We start from the raw sequence: 16,336 nt of genomic DNA on the forward strand, positions 1-16,336 counted from the left end.
GTTTATAACAATATTATATATTAACATTTATATCAGAATGGGTCATGCATGCACGCGCGCACACACACATACCAGAATAATATCCTTAAATTCAAAAAGATGTGGTAGATAGTTCTAGTTTTGAAGTACAAACATTCCTTTTAAAATGTTGAAGTTTTTCCACCTCAAAGCTAGTGTTAGAAAAATCTGTTTGTAGTGAAGACAAAATGACAAAACATCAGGAGTAATAAGTATCAACTGTCACACAAAACTCTCTTGGGATTTGACAAGGCAAACTATGAATGTCATTACCAGATGAAACAAACATTTATCAATGGATATCCCATTTCATTTGAGAGACAAGGAACTGTAAAGAACAAACAAAAGAGCAAACAGCAGTATTTTGCTGCCAAAGATATTGCCAACAAGCTTTCAATATAAGTTGTATTTAAGGTATTATATTCCCAAAGTACACCATATGGTTTTTTGTTGGTGATGTTATCTAAGAACAATTTCTGCCATTTCAAGTTAGTTCACAATCCGTATTGGACAAAATAACCAACACACACACCTGTAAAATATACAGCCTAAATTAAGACTCCAACCTTGTATGCAAAGACAAACTATTACACAACTACGAGGGTTATCCGGAAAGTAAGGTTGCTGGAGGAAAGTTCTGAGAGTGCCTTGGACTGCAAGAAGATCCAACCAGTCCATCCTCCAGGAAATAAAGCCCGACTGCTCATTGGAGGAAAGGATACTAGAGACAAAGTTGAAGTACTTTGGCCACATCATGAGGAGACAGGAAAGCCTCGAGAAGACAATTATGCTGGGGAAAGTGGAAGGCAAAAGGAAGAGGGGCCGACCAAGGGCAAGATGGATGGATGGCATCCTTGAAGTGACTGGATTGACCTTGAAGGAGCTGGGGGTGGTGACGGCCGACAGGGAGCTCTGGCGTGGGCTGGTCCATGAGGTCACGAAGAGTCGGAGACGACTGAACGAATGAACAACAACAAAGGTTACAATATTTTTTTTAAAATACAAAGAATGAATATATTTTAATAAAACTTACATGGATTATAGCATAAGTATTACATTATTTTTCCACATAATCACCATTCAGTTCAATACATTTTGTCTTCCGTGGGACAAATTTTTGTTGCAAGTGTCATAGAAGTTTTCCTCTGCCTTTTTCAGACAGTTTGTCACTTCGATTTTTACTTCCTTGTTGTCAGAAAAGTGTTTTTCACCAAGGTGTTCCTTCAATTTAGTGAACATATGATAGTCACTGGGTGTGAGATTGGGCTGCTAACATCCCAAACAAATGAAGTCAGCAACTCTTGTGTTGCATGAGCGGTGTGCGGATGCGCATTGGCATGAAGAAGACAGTCTCCTGCCGTCAGCATCCAATGACATTTGTTTTGGATGGCTCTGTGAAGTTTCTTCAGGGTCTCATAATATGTTCCATACCCATTTTGTCACATGCTGTCTTGACATTGCATTCTCTCCATAAACTGAAATGATTTCATGATGAATCACAGCGGCGTTCATGCCCTTAACATTTAGGTAGCATATTCCAGCACAAACTTTGCACATGGAGGGAAACAGAATGAAGAGACACATTTCAAAACTTTATCACAACACCAGTCAATGAGCTACCGACGACTGGCACTGCTCGTTCACTTCTGATGGCTTCCTGCTACACGTGCCTTGTAACCTTACTTTCTGGATAACACTTGTATTATAATAACTGCAAAGAAGTACAAGGCAATGAAAAAGGAAAACCAAAAGCCCTTTCCCACAAGACCCAATAGGACAAAAAGAAAATTAAACCAAAATTAGAAATATTGAATGACCAATAGGGGAAGGGTTTCTATTATGAGAACAAATTAAAAAGAAGATGGAAGCAATATTCTAAAGAACTATACGAAACAGATGCAAGAATGACAAATTCCTTCAAAGAGAAGCCAATGAATAAAGAACCTATAATTTCAGAAAGTGAAGTGGAAGCAGTTCTCGCAGCACTTAGAAGAAAGAAAACACCACAAACAGATGGCATAGCAATAGAACTGTTTTAAGCTATAGAGACAAAATCTGTCCAAACTGTAACACAAATCCACCAATATAGAAAACAAAGCAATGGCCCACAGACTGGAAATGCTGACTGCATGTTCCAGTCTCAAAATAAAGGGAACACCAAAGACTGCAGTAATCATTGAAACATTCCATCAATCTTTTATGCAAGCAAAGAGATGCTCAAATTTTGCAATAAAACTTTTTACCATATGCTTTATTTTTTACTTAGGCTATCCCTCGTTGGACGAGTAGGATAGTCTTCCAGGACCAGTATTCTTGTGGATCTGCAGGTTACTGTGGAGCCCTATTGTTGACTTGCATCTTCTCCCACAGTGAGAGCATTGGTTTCCAGGTGGAAGGCGGTCTCGGTCAGGGTTGGCTTGACGTGGCTTCCTCTTGGCACGTTTCTCTCTTTCACCCTCCATTTGTGCCTCTTCAAATTCTGCAGCACTGCTGGTCACAGCTGACCTCCAGCTGGAGCGCTCAAGGGCCAGGGCTTCCCAGTTCCCAGTTTTTTACCATATATAACTCAGTTAGAAATCAAAATGGAGGCTAAAGTCAAGATACCAGGTGATGACTGAGGTTGCATCTACACTGTTAGATGAATGCAGCTGGACACCACTTAAACTGCCATGGCTCAATGCTGTGGAATCTTGGGATTTGCAACTTAGTGAGGTAGAGAAAGCTAAAGACCAGTTAAAACTATAACTCCTATAATTCCTCATCATTGAGTTGTGAAAGTTAAAGTGATATCAAATTGCATCAGCATGACTGTAGATGCAACCTAAGATTTGGAATAGTACCTATGAAACAATTAAAAAAGCTCCTCAAAAATAAAGACAGTATCACCAAATTTAGGATCATTCATACCACAGTATTTCTGATTACCATTTATGAACTGCTAAAATGACAAATAAAGGATTGCAGGAGATTATCAAATCCGGAATTTTCCTAGATGTTCAAAAGATGGAACTGAACCTAAGCTACTTTAGTCATATCAGGAGGCAACAGGAATCAATGGAAAAGATAACCACGTTCAGCAAAATGGGAGGCAGTAGGAAAAGAGGGAAGCGACTCTACAAGTGGATAGACTCAATCAAGGAAGCCACAGTACTGAGTTTGCAGGACTTGAGCAGGACTCTTGATGACAAGAACTCTAGGAGTGGTCAACTTGACAACACATAACATTTAATGCAGAAAATGAACAAGAAGAAATTGTAAACTGAAATAAAAGAGAGATCTATATGGTAACCATCAGTTTCAGCCTACAACTCCCACCAGCATAACAAATGGTGCCAAGATTATGACAGTTGCTGTCAAAAACAAATGGAGATTGTAGTTCTTCATCCTCAGGGATTTGGGGATAAGCAGCACCAATCTCTAGAAAACGAGCAGAATGCACGAGTGTCAAGTTGCCTGCCTTCATGTTTATTCATCTTGTATATTCCAAAATATATTCAAATACGACAGAAATGCCTTCAGATATTCCTTCAAATTTGCATAGAACTTTAATCTAAGACAAACAAGAGCTGCAGACGAGTTACCCTTGGTCTCATATTCTATTTTTGCATTCGAATATTGTATTCAAGCATTTTCTATTCTTGGTATTCTGATTGGAGGGAATAATAGGCCTATCAAACCCCTTTTTCTCCTCTTCTGTGATACTGCTGATTTAACACAATGGTTCAACAATTGGAGGTTTAGAGGGGACGGGGATTGATGTATGTTGTTGCTAGTTTTTGTAAAAGAAATACGAGAATGCAGAGTAAACCCATTTTGGTTGATATAGCAGATCTCACACATAGCTAGCAATACACTAAGCATTTCTATTTAAATGTGTCTCTAGTACACTAAAATTGCATTTTGAAAGCCCTCCAAAAGGAAGTGAACAATTTGCTTTTCTACAGAATTTGGCATATTAACACTGAGCTAGCAGCATTTTTTATTTTATTTTGGCCTCAATTTCCTTTGACTTTCTGTGTGAGATATACACACAGATGTGATGTATCTGCCTGACATGTTATGAAAATAACACAGCCGTGAAGCCACCATAATCTATTCAACCTGCCATTTAAAGTCAATTGCAAATATGTCACAGATGGAGCAAATGTCCCCTTCCCTAAACACTAACAGCAACTTTCAGCTGCCTTAGTTACATATTTTAACATTATGGACAATTGTGGTATTTTTTTATTTATTTAGCTTACATTAGACTTCCTTAGTAAAAAATTAAAGAGTATAAAAAGGCATGAAACATACCTGAGAAAAAAATTATACTAATACAGTATAACAGTTTGTCACTAGTAAATGTATCAGTGGGCTGTCTTTTGACAAGGAGGTTTGACTGATGGACACATTTTCCCATCTATTGATGTGACAGTCCTGTTTCTTATACTGAATTTTATAGTGTTTGTAATAAAACATGCTATAAAACTGAAAACGAGACATGCTTCAGCCAGACATAAAACACACAAAGTAATTTTATCCTCCATTGTTTTCACTAAAATAAACTGGTCTGAAAAGTGTCTGGTGTTCTTGCAAAGCTTAGGCTCAATCTATTGAATATCTCATCAGCCTTATTCCAGGAGATAAATATTCCCAAATTACAATATTGAATCTTATTTAAAGATGAAGTGCCCCCTGGTGGTTAATGTTTAGATTTTACGATAAGTTTGGCTTGTTTTCTCTTCTGGCAATTTTTCCTAAACTACGTCCCAGAAAAAGCATATAAAATTGTTCTTTTTAAAGTACCATTTCAAAAGCACCCAGCCAACAAAACAAGTATGACAATCCTGTTGGAGCATGTAAGAAATCTGCTAATGTGTGTGTGTCAACTATAAAATATGATGTACAAGCTGATTGGTTGGGCTATGCCTGGGGAGCTGGCTGAGCCTGGGACTTTTGGATACTGTTACATTTTTTAGGCTTGAGCAATGCAGGTGCTTGCAGAGAAGCAGAGAAAGATAGGTTTGGAGTGTGCTCTTGCTTCATGAACTGCTGAAGGAAGATTATCTACATGAACAAAGAAGGACCTTTTTAAATCTCTCATAAAAAGACATTATGTAAGTCGATGCAACTGGTCACATAATTGTATATATGTTGATCTGAGCTATGAAGAGTAAACTACTTGTTCTATACTGTTCATCTGTGAGGCATATTTTCTTTCTCTGGCAAGACAGTGTGTGAACTGATCAAATGTGAACTACACGTGGTTTATTTTACAGTATACCACAAATCCCTCATCTCGATGGAGGATTATGTAAATGATAGTCAATAAAGAAACTCTTTCAGAAGGTCCCAGATCATACTGGGAGGAACTGGCACATTGCAGTAGTGAGCATGATGTCTTGAATTAGGGACATTCTGTCAGTTCAGTCACTTTAAAGTAAAATCATTTGATAGTCTTAAGTCTTAATAAAGATTACTAAATATGTGAAAGATTACCAAATACTGAAGATTGAGAATGCTTGTTTTCTGCTACTCCAGAGAGTAAAATATGCAGCACTGGATTCAAACTGAAGGCAACGATTTTGCAGAGAACGGGTTTTTTTCCCCTTTTGCCAATGGATTTTATGAGAAAGAAAATACCCATTGCATTATACACTATGGTGAGCCAAGAAACGCCCTCCTTAAAGTATGAGTGTTTTAAGTGTGCAGTGCTTCATTTGGGATGGGAACAAGCCCCAGAAAATATAAGCATAGCCTCAGGACATATTTTTTTATCAGCTTTGACCCTGAGACATGCGAAGTAATAATGAGAACCACTGAGTACATGAAGATAATCCTCTTCAACTTCTGAATAACCTAAGTCCCTCCTACACATTAGAGATTAAGAAGGAAGGCTGCCAATTCTGCAATGACCTGCAGACAAGCCAGACAAGGAAAGTTTAAAATCAGTTAGCTGAGCCACTGTTCAATTTCTCAGAAAGTGACTGATTTAATTTTAAAACACAGGAACCTAATTCTGAGCCAGTATGGTATACTGGTTTGAGCAGTAGACTCTGGAGGTCAGGGTTCAAATACCCACTGGGCCAACACATTTCAAATGAGATTTCCTTCTTATCAGCTTTCTTCACACATTGAAACTGGAGATATGTACTATTGTTTAGCTAATTCTGACTTTAGTATTTAATAATATACAACTTGAAAGACTGATCTAGTTGCTTCATAGGTGTCCTTCCATGTCTTAACTGTCTTCTGATATCTTAACTACATTTTGCATTTAATTTGCAACCGAGACAAAATACAGAAAATAGTTTAAATCGTTTGATGTCTCCATAACCCTTCGGAAAGTCACATAAACCATTCAGGGTTATTATGAAGTCTTTTAAAATTAGGCCATAACAAAAGACTAGAAACTTCCCATATCAAGGGGTGAGTGAAATCCAGCCTTACAAATACTAGAATATCTCCACTGTAATTTAATGGATACATCCAGTTTTTTTAACTATTCCCAATGGGGATGCTGTTATTAATAATATTAATGAATTGTCGAAGGCTTTCATGGCTGGAATCACAGGGTTGTTGCTTCTAGAACATGGCCATACAGCCTGTAAAACCCAATAATAATAATAATAATAATAATAATAATAATAATAATAATAAACACTGATACATCACACAGTCTTAGACACTTGGGAAGTGTCCGACGTGTGATCCAATTCAACAGCCAGCAGAGTGTCTGCTGTGGACTCATCTTGTTGTGTTTTAAATAATAATAATAATGATAATGATAATATTTATAATAATAATAATAAAATCACGATCTGTCAACTGCAAAAGGCCACCTTACTTGGATCTGCGCACATCATTCGGAAATACATCACACAATCCTAGATGCTTGGGAAGTGTTTGAATTGTGATTTTTTTATACGAAATCCAGCATGTAGATCTCGTTTGCTGTGACAAACTGTGATTTTGTGTTAGAATAATAATAATAATAATAATAACAACAACAACAATACTTTCTTTATATTTCAACCTTCTCTCCACCATTTACACACATAGGCAAACATTCAATGCCTTTACAATCATATACAATGAGACACACAAACACAAGCAAAGGCAGAGGCTTCCCCTTTCATTTCCGGCTCATCTCTGGCTCTGGGAAGGTGCTTTTCTCCATTTTCAAGCCGAGGAGCCTCTGTTGTCACCTCCTGGTTGTGTGGCTGGTAAGATTACTTGGAATGTCTCTTTGCCTTTTCCCGCTGAAGCGGTACCTATTTATCTACTCACTTTTGCATGTTTTCAAACTGCTAGGTTGGCAGGAACTGGAGCTGACAGATGGGAGCTCACCCATCAAACTGCCAACTTTAAGGTCAGCAGTTCAGTCAACCTTCAGGTCAGCAGTTCAGCAGCACAAGGGTTTAACCTATTACACTACCACAGCTAAGGTGAGTACCTGCAGATATTCCACATTATTCATCAATGTATTTGCATATCTGGCTCTCTCTCTCTAAGGTTGCTTTAACACGTGCAACATCCTAAGAGAAAAAGATGAAAGTTCTTCCTGCTAATGTAGAAAATTAATTTCTGAAGAAACATTTGTACATTCCCTATAATCTTTTTAATGAAAGGACACTGGTTGACTAATTTTGCAGAAAGTAAAGCATGTAAATGAAAGTAAAGCATGCTTCAAAGTGAGTGGATTTTGATTGCTTTAGAGTTATAAAATAAGGCATGTATGATACAAAAGAACTTAGCAATTAAACAGAGCTCACTCACAACAGAAATGCCATTGAGGTGCCCTTGATATTCCAGAGTAGTCACAATACCCAATTCTAACAGGCAGAAATAGAGTCGCCCATTCTCTTGTGTCTATTATGCTGTCTAAACATGCTTGTCAATTCTCCTCCATCATTCCTTACAGAAAGAAACCGTAGCAAAAGAAGATTCTCTGAAAAACTATGACACTCAGATAAGAGTGGACTGTAAAAGGCACAGAGCCAGAAAAAAACCTCTATGCAAGCTGTATCCCCAAAAGAGCAAACACGAGTGACCTTTCACAGCTATTGTGCATCTGAAATCCAATTTCCTCCTTTAATTCATCATTCAAGCATCTTCATTACCACAAAATACTCCATGAAGACACCAATGTGCCTATCCCCATGACACCTAAACACTCTCCTTAATATAGCCTTCCTCTGACTGGATGTTCTCCAGATGATTTGGATTATAATCCCCATTAGTCCTAGTTCTCTCCAGCAACAGCTCGAGGGGAGTGATGGAAATTATAATCCTAAAAATATTAAGGGCATTAGATTGGACAAAGCCGCCCTGCTACTTTATATCAGACTAGCTGTCCCCTACCATGCGTTGCTATGGCCCAGTCTGTGTATATGTGTTTTGTGTGTATATATATTTGTGTATGTGTGTATATATGTGTGTCTGCATATGTGTGTGTGTGGTTTTGCGTATGCGTTGTAATGTATTTTTCATTTTTTGGCTTTTAAGTGTCTTCTGCTGTTTTTTTCAGTGTTTTATGAGTGATGGTCACTCGTTGGCCTGAGAGGTGTATTGTGTCCAAATTTGGTGTCAATTCGTCCAGTGGTTTTTGCGTTATGTTAATCCCACAAACAAACATTGCATTTTTATTTCTATAAAACTGCAAAAAGTGCCTTCCATGTGAAGCCCCATTTCAGAGGGGAAATAAAGATCCATTTTTTCTGCTCTTGAAATTGTTCAAGAAATTGTTATTTTTGTATTGAGGGATCACATATTCCTCCAACTCCGGGGGGAAAACACCTCCCAAAATCAAAACCATAGATTAATATCCACTCCAAGTAGTCAAAAACCCCTTCCAGTTTTTGGTTGTGGTGCAACCTATGATGGATGGTCAAATGACAACTGAAGCCCCTGGTGACGCAATGGGTTAAAGCCTTGTACTATGACTGAAAGGTTGACAGTTCAAATCTGGGGAGTGGGGTGAGCTTCCATCTGTCAGCCCCAGCTTCTCATGTGGGGACATGAAAGAAGCCTCCCACAGGATGGTAAAACATCTGGGTGTCCCCTGGGCACTGTCCTTGCAGACGGCCAATTCTTTCACACCAGAAGTGACTTGAAGTTTCTCAAGTCGTTCCTGACATGAAAAAAAATGACAACTGTGTTCCCAGATTTACCCATCCTTATCTTAATTAACTCAAGACCATTGATTTTCAAAGGTGAGACATTCATGTGCATAAAAGACAAATTCCTACAGAACAACCTATCCTGATTTGGTACTTCTCAAGAAGACAGTAATGACCACTTGATGCCAGTGATCATTAAACTGCCTTCATTTTGACTAGGGATTGTGTTACTAGTAACAAGTCATCTTATAGAACTCCTAGAAAAAGTGATTTCTCTCCTGAGTTTTAAATTAATTCATCATATTGATCATATTGTATTAAATTGGCTTAAATGTCATCTATTCTAATCTTGAATACAAACTGATGTTCAAATCAATGAAATCAAGATAACCCCGAAAAGACTTTTAATGCTTTTGAGACCACGTCCACTGATGCTGCCAAGATTTAAGAAAAAATAAGTTTCAAAAAAATTTTTCAGGCCAAGTCAGTGAACTCTTCCCAACTGAGGTCAAGAAACAAGCAGTAGCTCTAAGTGGCATTTTTGTTGGCACCTGCTAAGCATTGGCTCTTCTTGTGGTGTCCTAGAGTACCACATTCTAGAGTACCACACTTAGAGTACCACAGTTGGAGTGCCATCTTTTCAAAGATGGCACTCCAACTTTGGGATCTCATTCATTTACAGATACAGCAGTTGGGTCACTTGGCCTCTATAAGCACACCACATGAAGTTTCAGCACAGTATAGGCACTAGTACAAAGAACTGTTATTGGAATAGTATTATTAGCAGCTGTAGAAGAGGAGCCCCCGGTGGCGCAGTGGGTTTAACCCCTGTACTGGCAGGACTGAAGACTGACAGGTCACAGGTTCGAATCCGGGGAGAGGCAGATGAGCTCCCTCTACCAGCTCCAGCTCCTCATGCAGGGACATGAGAGAAGCCTCCCACAAGGATGATAAAAACATCAATTCATCCGCGTGTCCCCTGGGCAACGTCCTTGCAGACGGCCAATTCTCTCACACCGGAAGCAACTTGCAGTTTCGCAAGTCGCTCCTGACACGACAAAAAAAAAAGCAGCTGTAGATATATATTTTAAAACTCCATGGAAAAAGTGTAATAATTCAGTGATGCTATCACAGAAAATTAAAGTATCTGTCATCCAAAATGCTACAAAGCCAAAGGCTAGGGGAAAGATGTTTCTCCAAATGGTACTAACATTCCTTACATGGTAGCATTTTCGAGATATTTGTTCAAATAAATGTCATCAGACTTACCATGTGCATCTGATCAAAGGAACGAACAGAAGCCAATCTGTCTGCAAAAGAGAAAAATAAGAGGTCTTTTGATAAACACTACATCATTACAAATTTCAGTGAACAGTAACAAGCAACTCTAAAGGAAGTAAATTAAACCATACCTGTTGGGCTGCCACGAACATGTTCCATCTTTCCTTGGAGAAGTCCAATCTGTCTTTCCAACTGTCTGTTCAATTCTATTTGGGTTTCATATCTGGTTTTCCATTCATTGTCTTAAAAAAATACATGGAAGTGGTAATTCTTCTTATTGGGTCATGTGCTATCAAGTTGGCTTTGACATGTGGCTACCCCATGATTATTCCCCAAGTCAGAATTTCTAAAGCAGGAATAAATGGTAGTTCGTGCTCTTGTTACATCCTGAATAGACTACTGCAACACACTCTACATGGGGTTGCCTTTGAAGACTGTAAGCTTCAAGTGGTCCAACAGGTGGCAGCCAGGTTGCTCACCAGAGCAGCATATAGGGACACACAACCCTGCTTTTGCATCCACTCCACTGGATGCCAGTCTGGTACTTAGCACAATGCAAAGTGCTGGCTTTAGCCTATAAATCCCTAAACAGTTCCAGTCCAGCTTATCTATCCAAATGCATCTCCCTTTATGAGCCAGTTAGACCATTAAGATCAACTAGGGAGGTCCTGCTCTCGGTCTTGCTGCCATCGCAGGTGCAATTGGTGGGGACGAGAGACAGAGTCTTCTAGGTGGTGGCTCCTTGGCTGTAAACTCCCTCTTCAGTGAGATTAGATCAGCCCCCCCCCCTCCCCGTGTTTAGAAAACAACTAAAAACTTGGTTATGCAAAAAAGCATTCGGTGAATGACAATAATGGAGTAGACAGATGACAACCTTGGGATCAGTGAAATGTTAAAATGTTTCATGTTTATGTTTGATGGTTTATAGTTTTAATGGTCTAATTTATAGTCATGTGTAATTGTTTTTAATTAATTAATTTATTTTTATGGAGAATAAAAAGGTTCAAAAAAAGGTTTTTGCTTCCAGGTCTTTTTGGGCTGTGGATCCTTCTTTTCTTCAGATCTGTTCTGACCTTGTAGCATCGGTTTCTTGTTAATCTAGCCTTTGAGTTTCTCTCAAATCACTTTTACATAGATTTCTGTATTTTCCTTTTTTTTTAAATCCATACATTTACCCCAGTCTGTTCTTTGTGTTGTAAATTGTTCTGGGTAAGCTTTTGTGTCAGTAAGTCCATGTTCATAATATCCATTACTTTCAGAATCTATTTTTCAGTAGTGGGTATTTCTTGTGATTTCCATAATAGGGAAATTATGGAAATCACAAGAAATGGCCACTATGAATTGTTTTTACTAGGGCTGGGCGGTTTCATTTCGTAATTTCGTAATTCGTTAAAAATTCGTTATTTTTTTATTACGAAGCAATAACGAACCATTCAGGAGCAACTAAAAAACGAAACGAATTTTTAAATTCGTTTCGTAATTGTTTTGAATTCGTTATGTATTCGTTTCGTTATCGTTTTGAAATCATTTCGTTATTATTTCCGCATGTCTGGGGCAAGTTTTATAGTTGTTGTTTGTTTAATCAGTGAAAAAAAATTATAAATATCACACCAACAGTCAACAACAGAGGGAGAGGGAAGCTTCAGAAGTTCCCCCTGTCCCATTTGGAGGTTTTTTTAGCGTATTGCGCGGTCGTGTCCGCCATTAACGAATCGATTCGTTATTGTTTCGAAATTGTTTCGTAATTGTTTTGTATTGTTTTGTAATTTACGAAATTTCGTAAATATCGAACTTTTTAAAAGAAAAATTTTGGAATTCTTTTAAAAATCGAAACGCAAAACCCCCCAAAAAACGAATCGATTTTAGAAACAAATTTTTCCGTTGTTACCCAGGCCTAGTTTTTACATGTGCGATACATATTACCCACTACGTAATTGTTTTTAGATGTGTGATATATTGTTTTATTGTCTGTGATGCATTAATTTTTTGTGAGTATTATAATATCAATTTTGTTGTGCATATTATATATCTTTGTTATGCATGTTATAAGTTCCATGTAATTATGTAGAACTACCTTCAGCCACTATGTATGTTCCCTTTAGGATCCACTTTTCAAGAGCGGTTAGTAGACCACTTGCCTCAAATATTGAGCTTTTTTGATAAGTGAGTAAGTAGCATGTGTATATATATATTTACAAGTTCGAAGTTTCCAGTTGTGGTTGACTTGCACACAACCACACTGGCAATGAGCACTTATTGACGGAAATTGTATGGTATTCTTTCATCTATCCAGGGTTTTCCACCTTATAACAGAGGAAAGTCAGAAACAGTACAGCAAAAATGCAATAGTTAACCTTCTTCATTCTAACAAAAAAAATACTGATTTCTTTTTTTAAAACTGTCTTTTGTAATGGAGCACATTAAAATTGAAAAGTCACTTTCTACGTTGTGCTTGATAGATCTTTCAACTTCAGTGCCTGAAGACTCTTGATTATGTAATTGAATATGGATCATCACTTGCACTTTATTTGATTGACAAAAAGTCTAGATTTACTCTCTTACCTTCATCCTCAACACTGTTGAGCCTTTTTTCCAGCTGCGCTACCGTATTTTTCATTTCAAAGACTGAGTGTTCTAGCATTTCTCTGCATTACAAAAGAACAAGTAGTTATATAATCAGAATAGACACTAAAAATGTATGCACAGAAGGAAATGCAAAGGTTGTCAGTCTTTCCAGTACCTGGGGCTGGAATCCAGTAAGTTAAAGATAAGCCAATAATGTCATGCTATGGCCAAAAAAGCCAATGGGATTTTGGCCTGTATCAACAACAACAACAACAACAACACTTTATTTATATTCCACCTTTCTCATCCCAAAGAGGACTCAGGGTGGATCACAGTACACATACACGGAAAACATTCAATGTATCGACAATACAGACACAGACAGAACAGAAGGAGGTGTGTTGTTTCGACTTAATGTCCAACTTTTTGGTGCCATAGAAAGTTGAGCTTGAATCCAGTCACAGGGGGTGTGGTCGCTCCATCCTCTGCGATGAAGAGCCAACATGACTTCCTCCTTCCTTCTGGTCACCCAGCATTTTCTAATCTTCTTTCTTTATGGCATCGTAAAACACCTCCCCACTTTTAGCAATACCTAATTTCTCTATTTACAGCGAAAGCTGTTCTTGAACTGCTTAGGTCAACAGTAAACTGGGCTCACAGTTGGCACCTCACACCAATCAGGGGCTTCGAACTTGCAACCTTTTGGTTGATAGATCTTATAATTGCTGGTAATTTACCAGCTGTGCTAAACCCCCAGCTCAATAGGAAAATAGTGTCTAGATCCAGGGAAGTCATGCTACCCCTCTATTTTGCCTTGGTCGGACCACATCTGGAATGCTGTGTCCAATTCCAGGCACCACAACTGAAGGAAGATATTGACAATTCGAAGTACCACGGGCTAAACTACAAATCTTAAGATGACATAGGTTAGAACCATGACTGGTAAAGTAGCATCTTAGTGCTATGACTGTGTAGTGTGAAAGAGCCACGTATCTCAGCCAAATTCTTTCAATGCTGGTTTTGCAGGATTCTTTAAATGCACAACTTCCCAAATACTCTCATTAGCAGAGCCTATAAAGCTGTGGAGCAGCTGCCAGCACAACAACATATTCCTGCCTCAGCCAGTATTTTCTGGAAATGAACTTTCAAGTGGAAAGCTTAAGCAGACAGATGGCATGCTGAGTTCATGCTATTGAGCAAGACCCACATTAAGATGTTGCAAGTCCCAAGACACTTGGATTATTGCACTCTCATTCCTGCTGAGGTCGGTGTACTTTCACGACCCTAATATTTTAATTAATTATTCATATTTTATCATTCCCTTCTGGCTATGGGAGACATACCATTCAATTTAACATATATGAATGAACACAAAGCAAAATACAGATTAACATAAAATGAACAGCACTTTCATAATTTTTCCTGGCTATTAAACATCTGTCCACCATGTGAGGCAAGAGGCTATGTTGATAGTAGCAGTGATGCTTGTAGGATCTCCTATATCAGACAGGTTTTTGCTGAGGAGACATATTAAAGTGCCAAAGATGCAGCTACTGGACAGCAGCAGTGAAACCACAATGGATGGCAGATAAAACTCTTCAAAAAGTTAAGGACAGTCAAGAAGCAAAAATAAAAACAGACAGAAGTAAGAGTCAGAACCTGAATGCAACTGTTCAACATCATATGCACAAGAACAGAAGAATTACTATAATAATACAGCCCAACCCAAAAAGATTCTTGCTGTCTTGGTTCTTCAACCTGTTCCTGGAGTTATTTGTTATCATGATTTTCTGAGGGTGAGCAGATGGGGACTGGTATTTACTTAGTTATTTACTCTATTTGTATCCCACCTTTCCCTATTCTGAAGAGGACTCAAGGTAGCTTTGCATATGGCAACTATTCAATGCCATTTCACATAATTCCATAGCTATTATTGCACTATAGTTAATCTCCGAAGGCTTGACTCAAAAGCCAGGTTTTAACTTTCCTTCTGAAAAGTCAGGAAGGAGGGAGTTGCTCTGATATCACTGGGGAGTGAGTTCCACAGCCAAGGGGCCACCACCAAAAAGGCCCTGTCTCTTGTCCCAATCAACCGCACCTGCAAAGGAGGCGAGACCAAGAACAGGGCCTCCCCAGATTATCTTAATCTCCAAAGTGGTTCATAGGAGGACATATGGTAGATGACATATGTTCTGTATCTCAAAAACTAGCACTAACAAGGGGAAACTGATGCTATTCCCGGAATCAGCAGGTCAAATATACCCAGAGACTAACATTTGAGCACCAAAATGTGTACTGACCAGTGTAATGAACGCATTGAAATATAACAACAAAAAAGGAAGAACAAAAGACCTTTTTCACAAGATCCAGGGAATGGAAATTGACACCAAGAGTGGAGATGCTCTATGACCAGCCAGGGAATATATTACATGGCCAAGAAGATATATATAAAAAGGAAATAATGTGTGTAAGAAGAACTATATGAAAGAGATGAAACTATTCGAGGAAGGACCATGTGGAGATAAACCTCCAATTTTAGACAGACAAGTGGAAGGCATTTGTAGGAAATAAATCACCAGAAACATATGGCATATCAATAGAGCTGCTTCAGTCTACAGAATCAGAACCTACTCTAGTTCTAACATCTGTCAACAAATATGGAAAACAAGGCAATGGGCTACAGATTGGATACTAAGGACTGCTAAAGAAAAATAAATGGGTCCTAGAAGACAAGAAGACACAACTTGTCTTTGGCCATATCATGAGAAGACATGACTCACTAGAAAAGACAATAAAGTATGGTAAGATAGACAGTAGTAGGAAAAAGGAAGACCACATTACAGGTGGAAGGATTCAATCAAGGAAGCCATGGTTCTGGGTCGGCAAGTCCAGAGCAGGGTTATTGATGATATTGTGACTTGGATATCGCTCACTATTGCATTTTGTCCTATGGTGCTGTTGTAAGGTTTACTGAAGACCTAAATACAAATGGACCAGATCCCATATGATCTTGGAAGCTAAGAAGGGTCAACTCTGGTTAGTAGTAAGATGGGAAAATGCCCATGAATGCCAGCTGCTGTAGGCTGTATTTTAGAGCAGTGGTTCCCAACCTGTGGTCCATGGACCATCAGTGGTCCCCAAGAACAAAAATATGGTTCACAGCCTCACCATTACGACACCACATGGCAACAAGAGTGACTGGTCTCATGAAAGCATCTTATAGTGCCGAGGCAACGGGATGTCAGGAGGGGAGAGGCTGACTACCCACAAAAGTTTACTACTACCACATCAGCTCTAGATTACTAAGTATGGTTTTCTGTGGGCAAGCAGATGGTAACTACTGGATGGCATATGTTCTGTATCAGAAA

General features: G+C 38.6%; 1 protein-coding gene across 1 annotated transcript in view; it reads right to left on the minus strand.

The window, feature by feature from the left end:
- The window catches only part of CCDC169 (coiled-coil domain containing 169), a 41,924-nt gene that overhangs the window by 24,181 nt on the left and 1,407 nt on the right, over positions 1-16,336 (minus strand). Inside the window, exons 2-4 of the mRNA XM_060766938.2 lie at positions 12,966-13,048; positions 10,535-10,645; positions 10,392-10,432 (exon numbers count right to left, since the gene is read on the minus strand). Of these exons, the coding sequence (XP_060622921.2) occupies positions 10,392-10,432; positions 10,535-10,645; positions 12,966-13,048 (235 nt within the window). The remainder of the gene's footprint in view (positions 1-10,391; positions 10,433-10,534; positions 10,646-12,965; positions 13,049-16,336) is intronic.

Source organism: Anolis sagrei, chromosome 3, assembly GCF_037176765.1.
Source record: "Anolis sagrei isolate rAnoSag1 chromosome 3, rAnoSag1.mat, whole genome shotgun sequence".
Classification (NCBI taxonomy): domain Eukaryota; kingdom Metazoa; phylum Chordata; class Lepidosauria; order Squamata; family Dactyloidae; genus Anolis; species Anolis sagrei.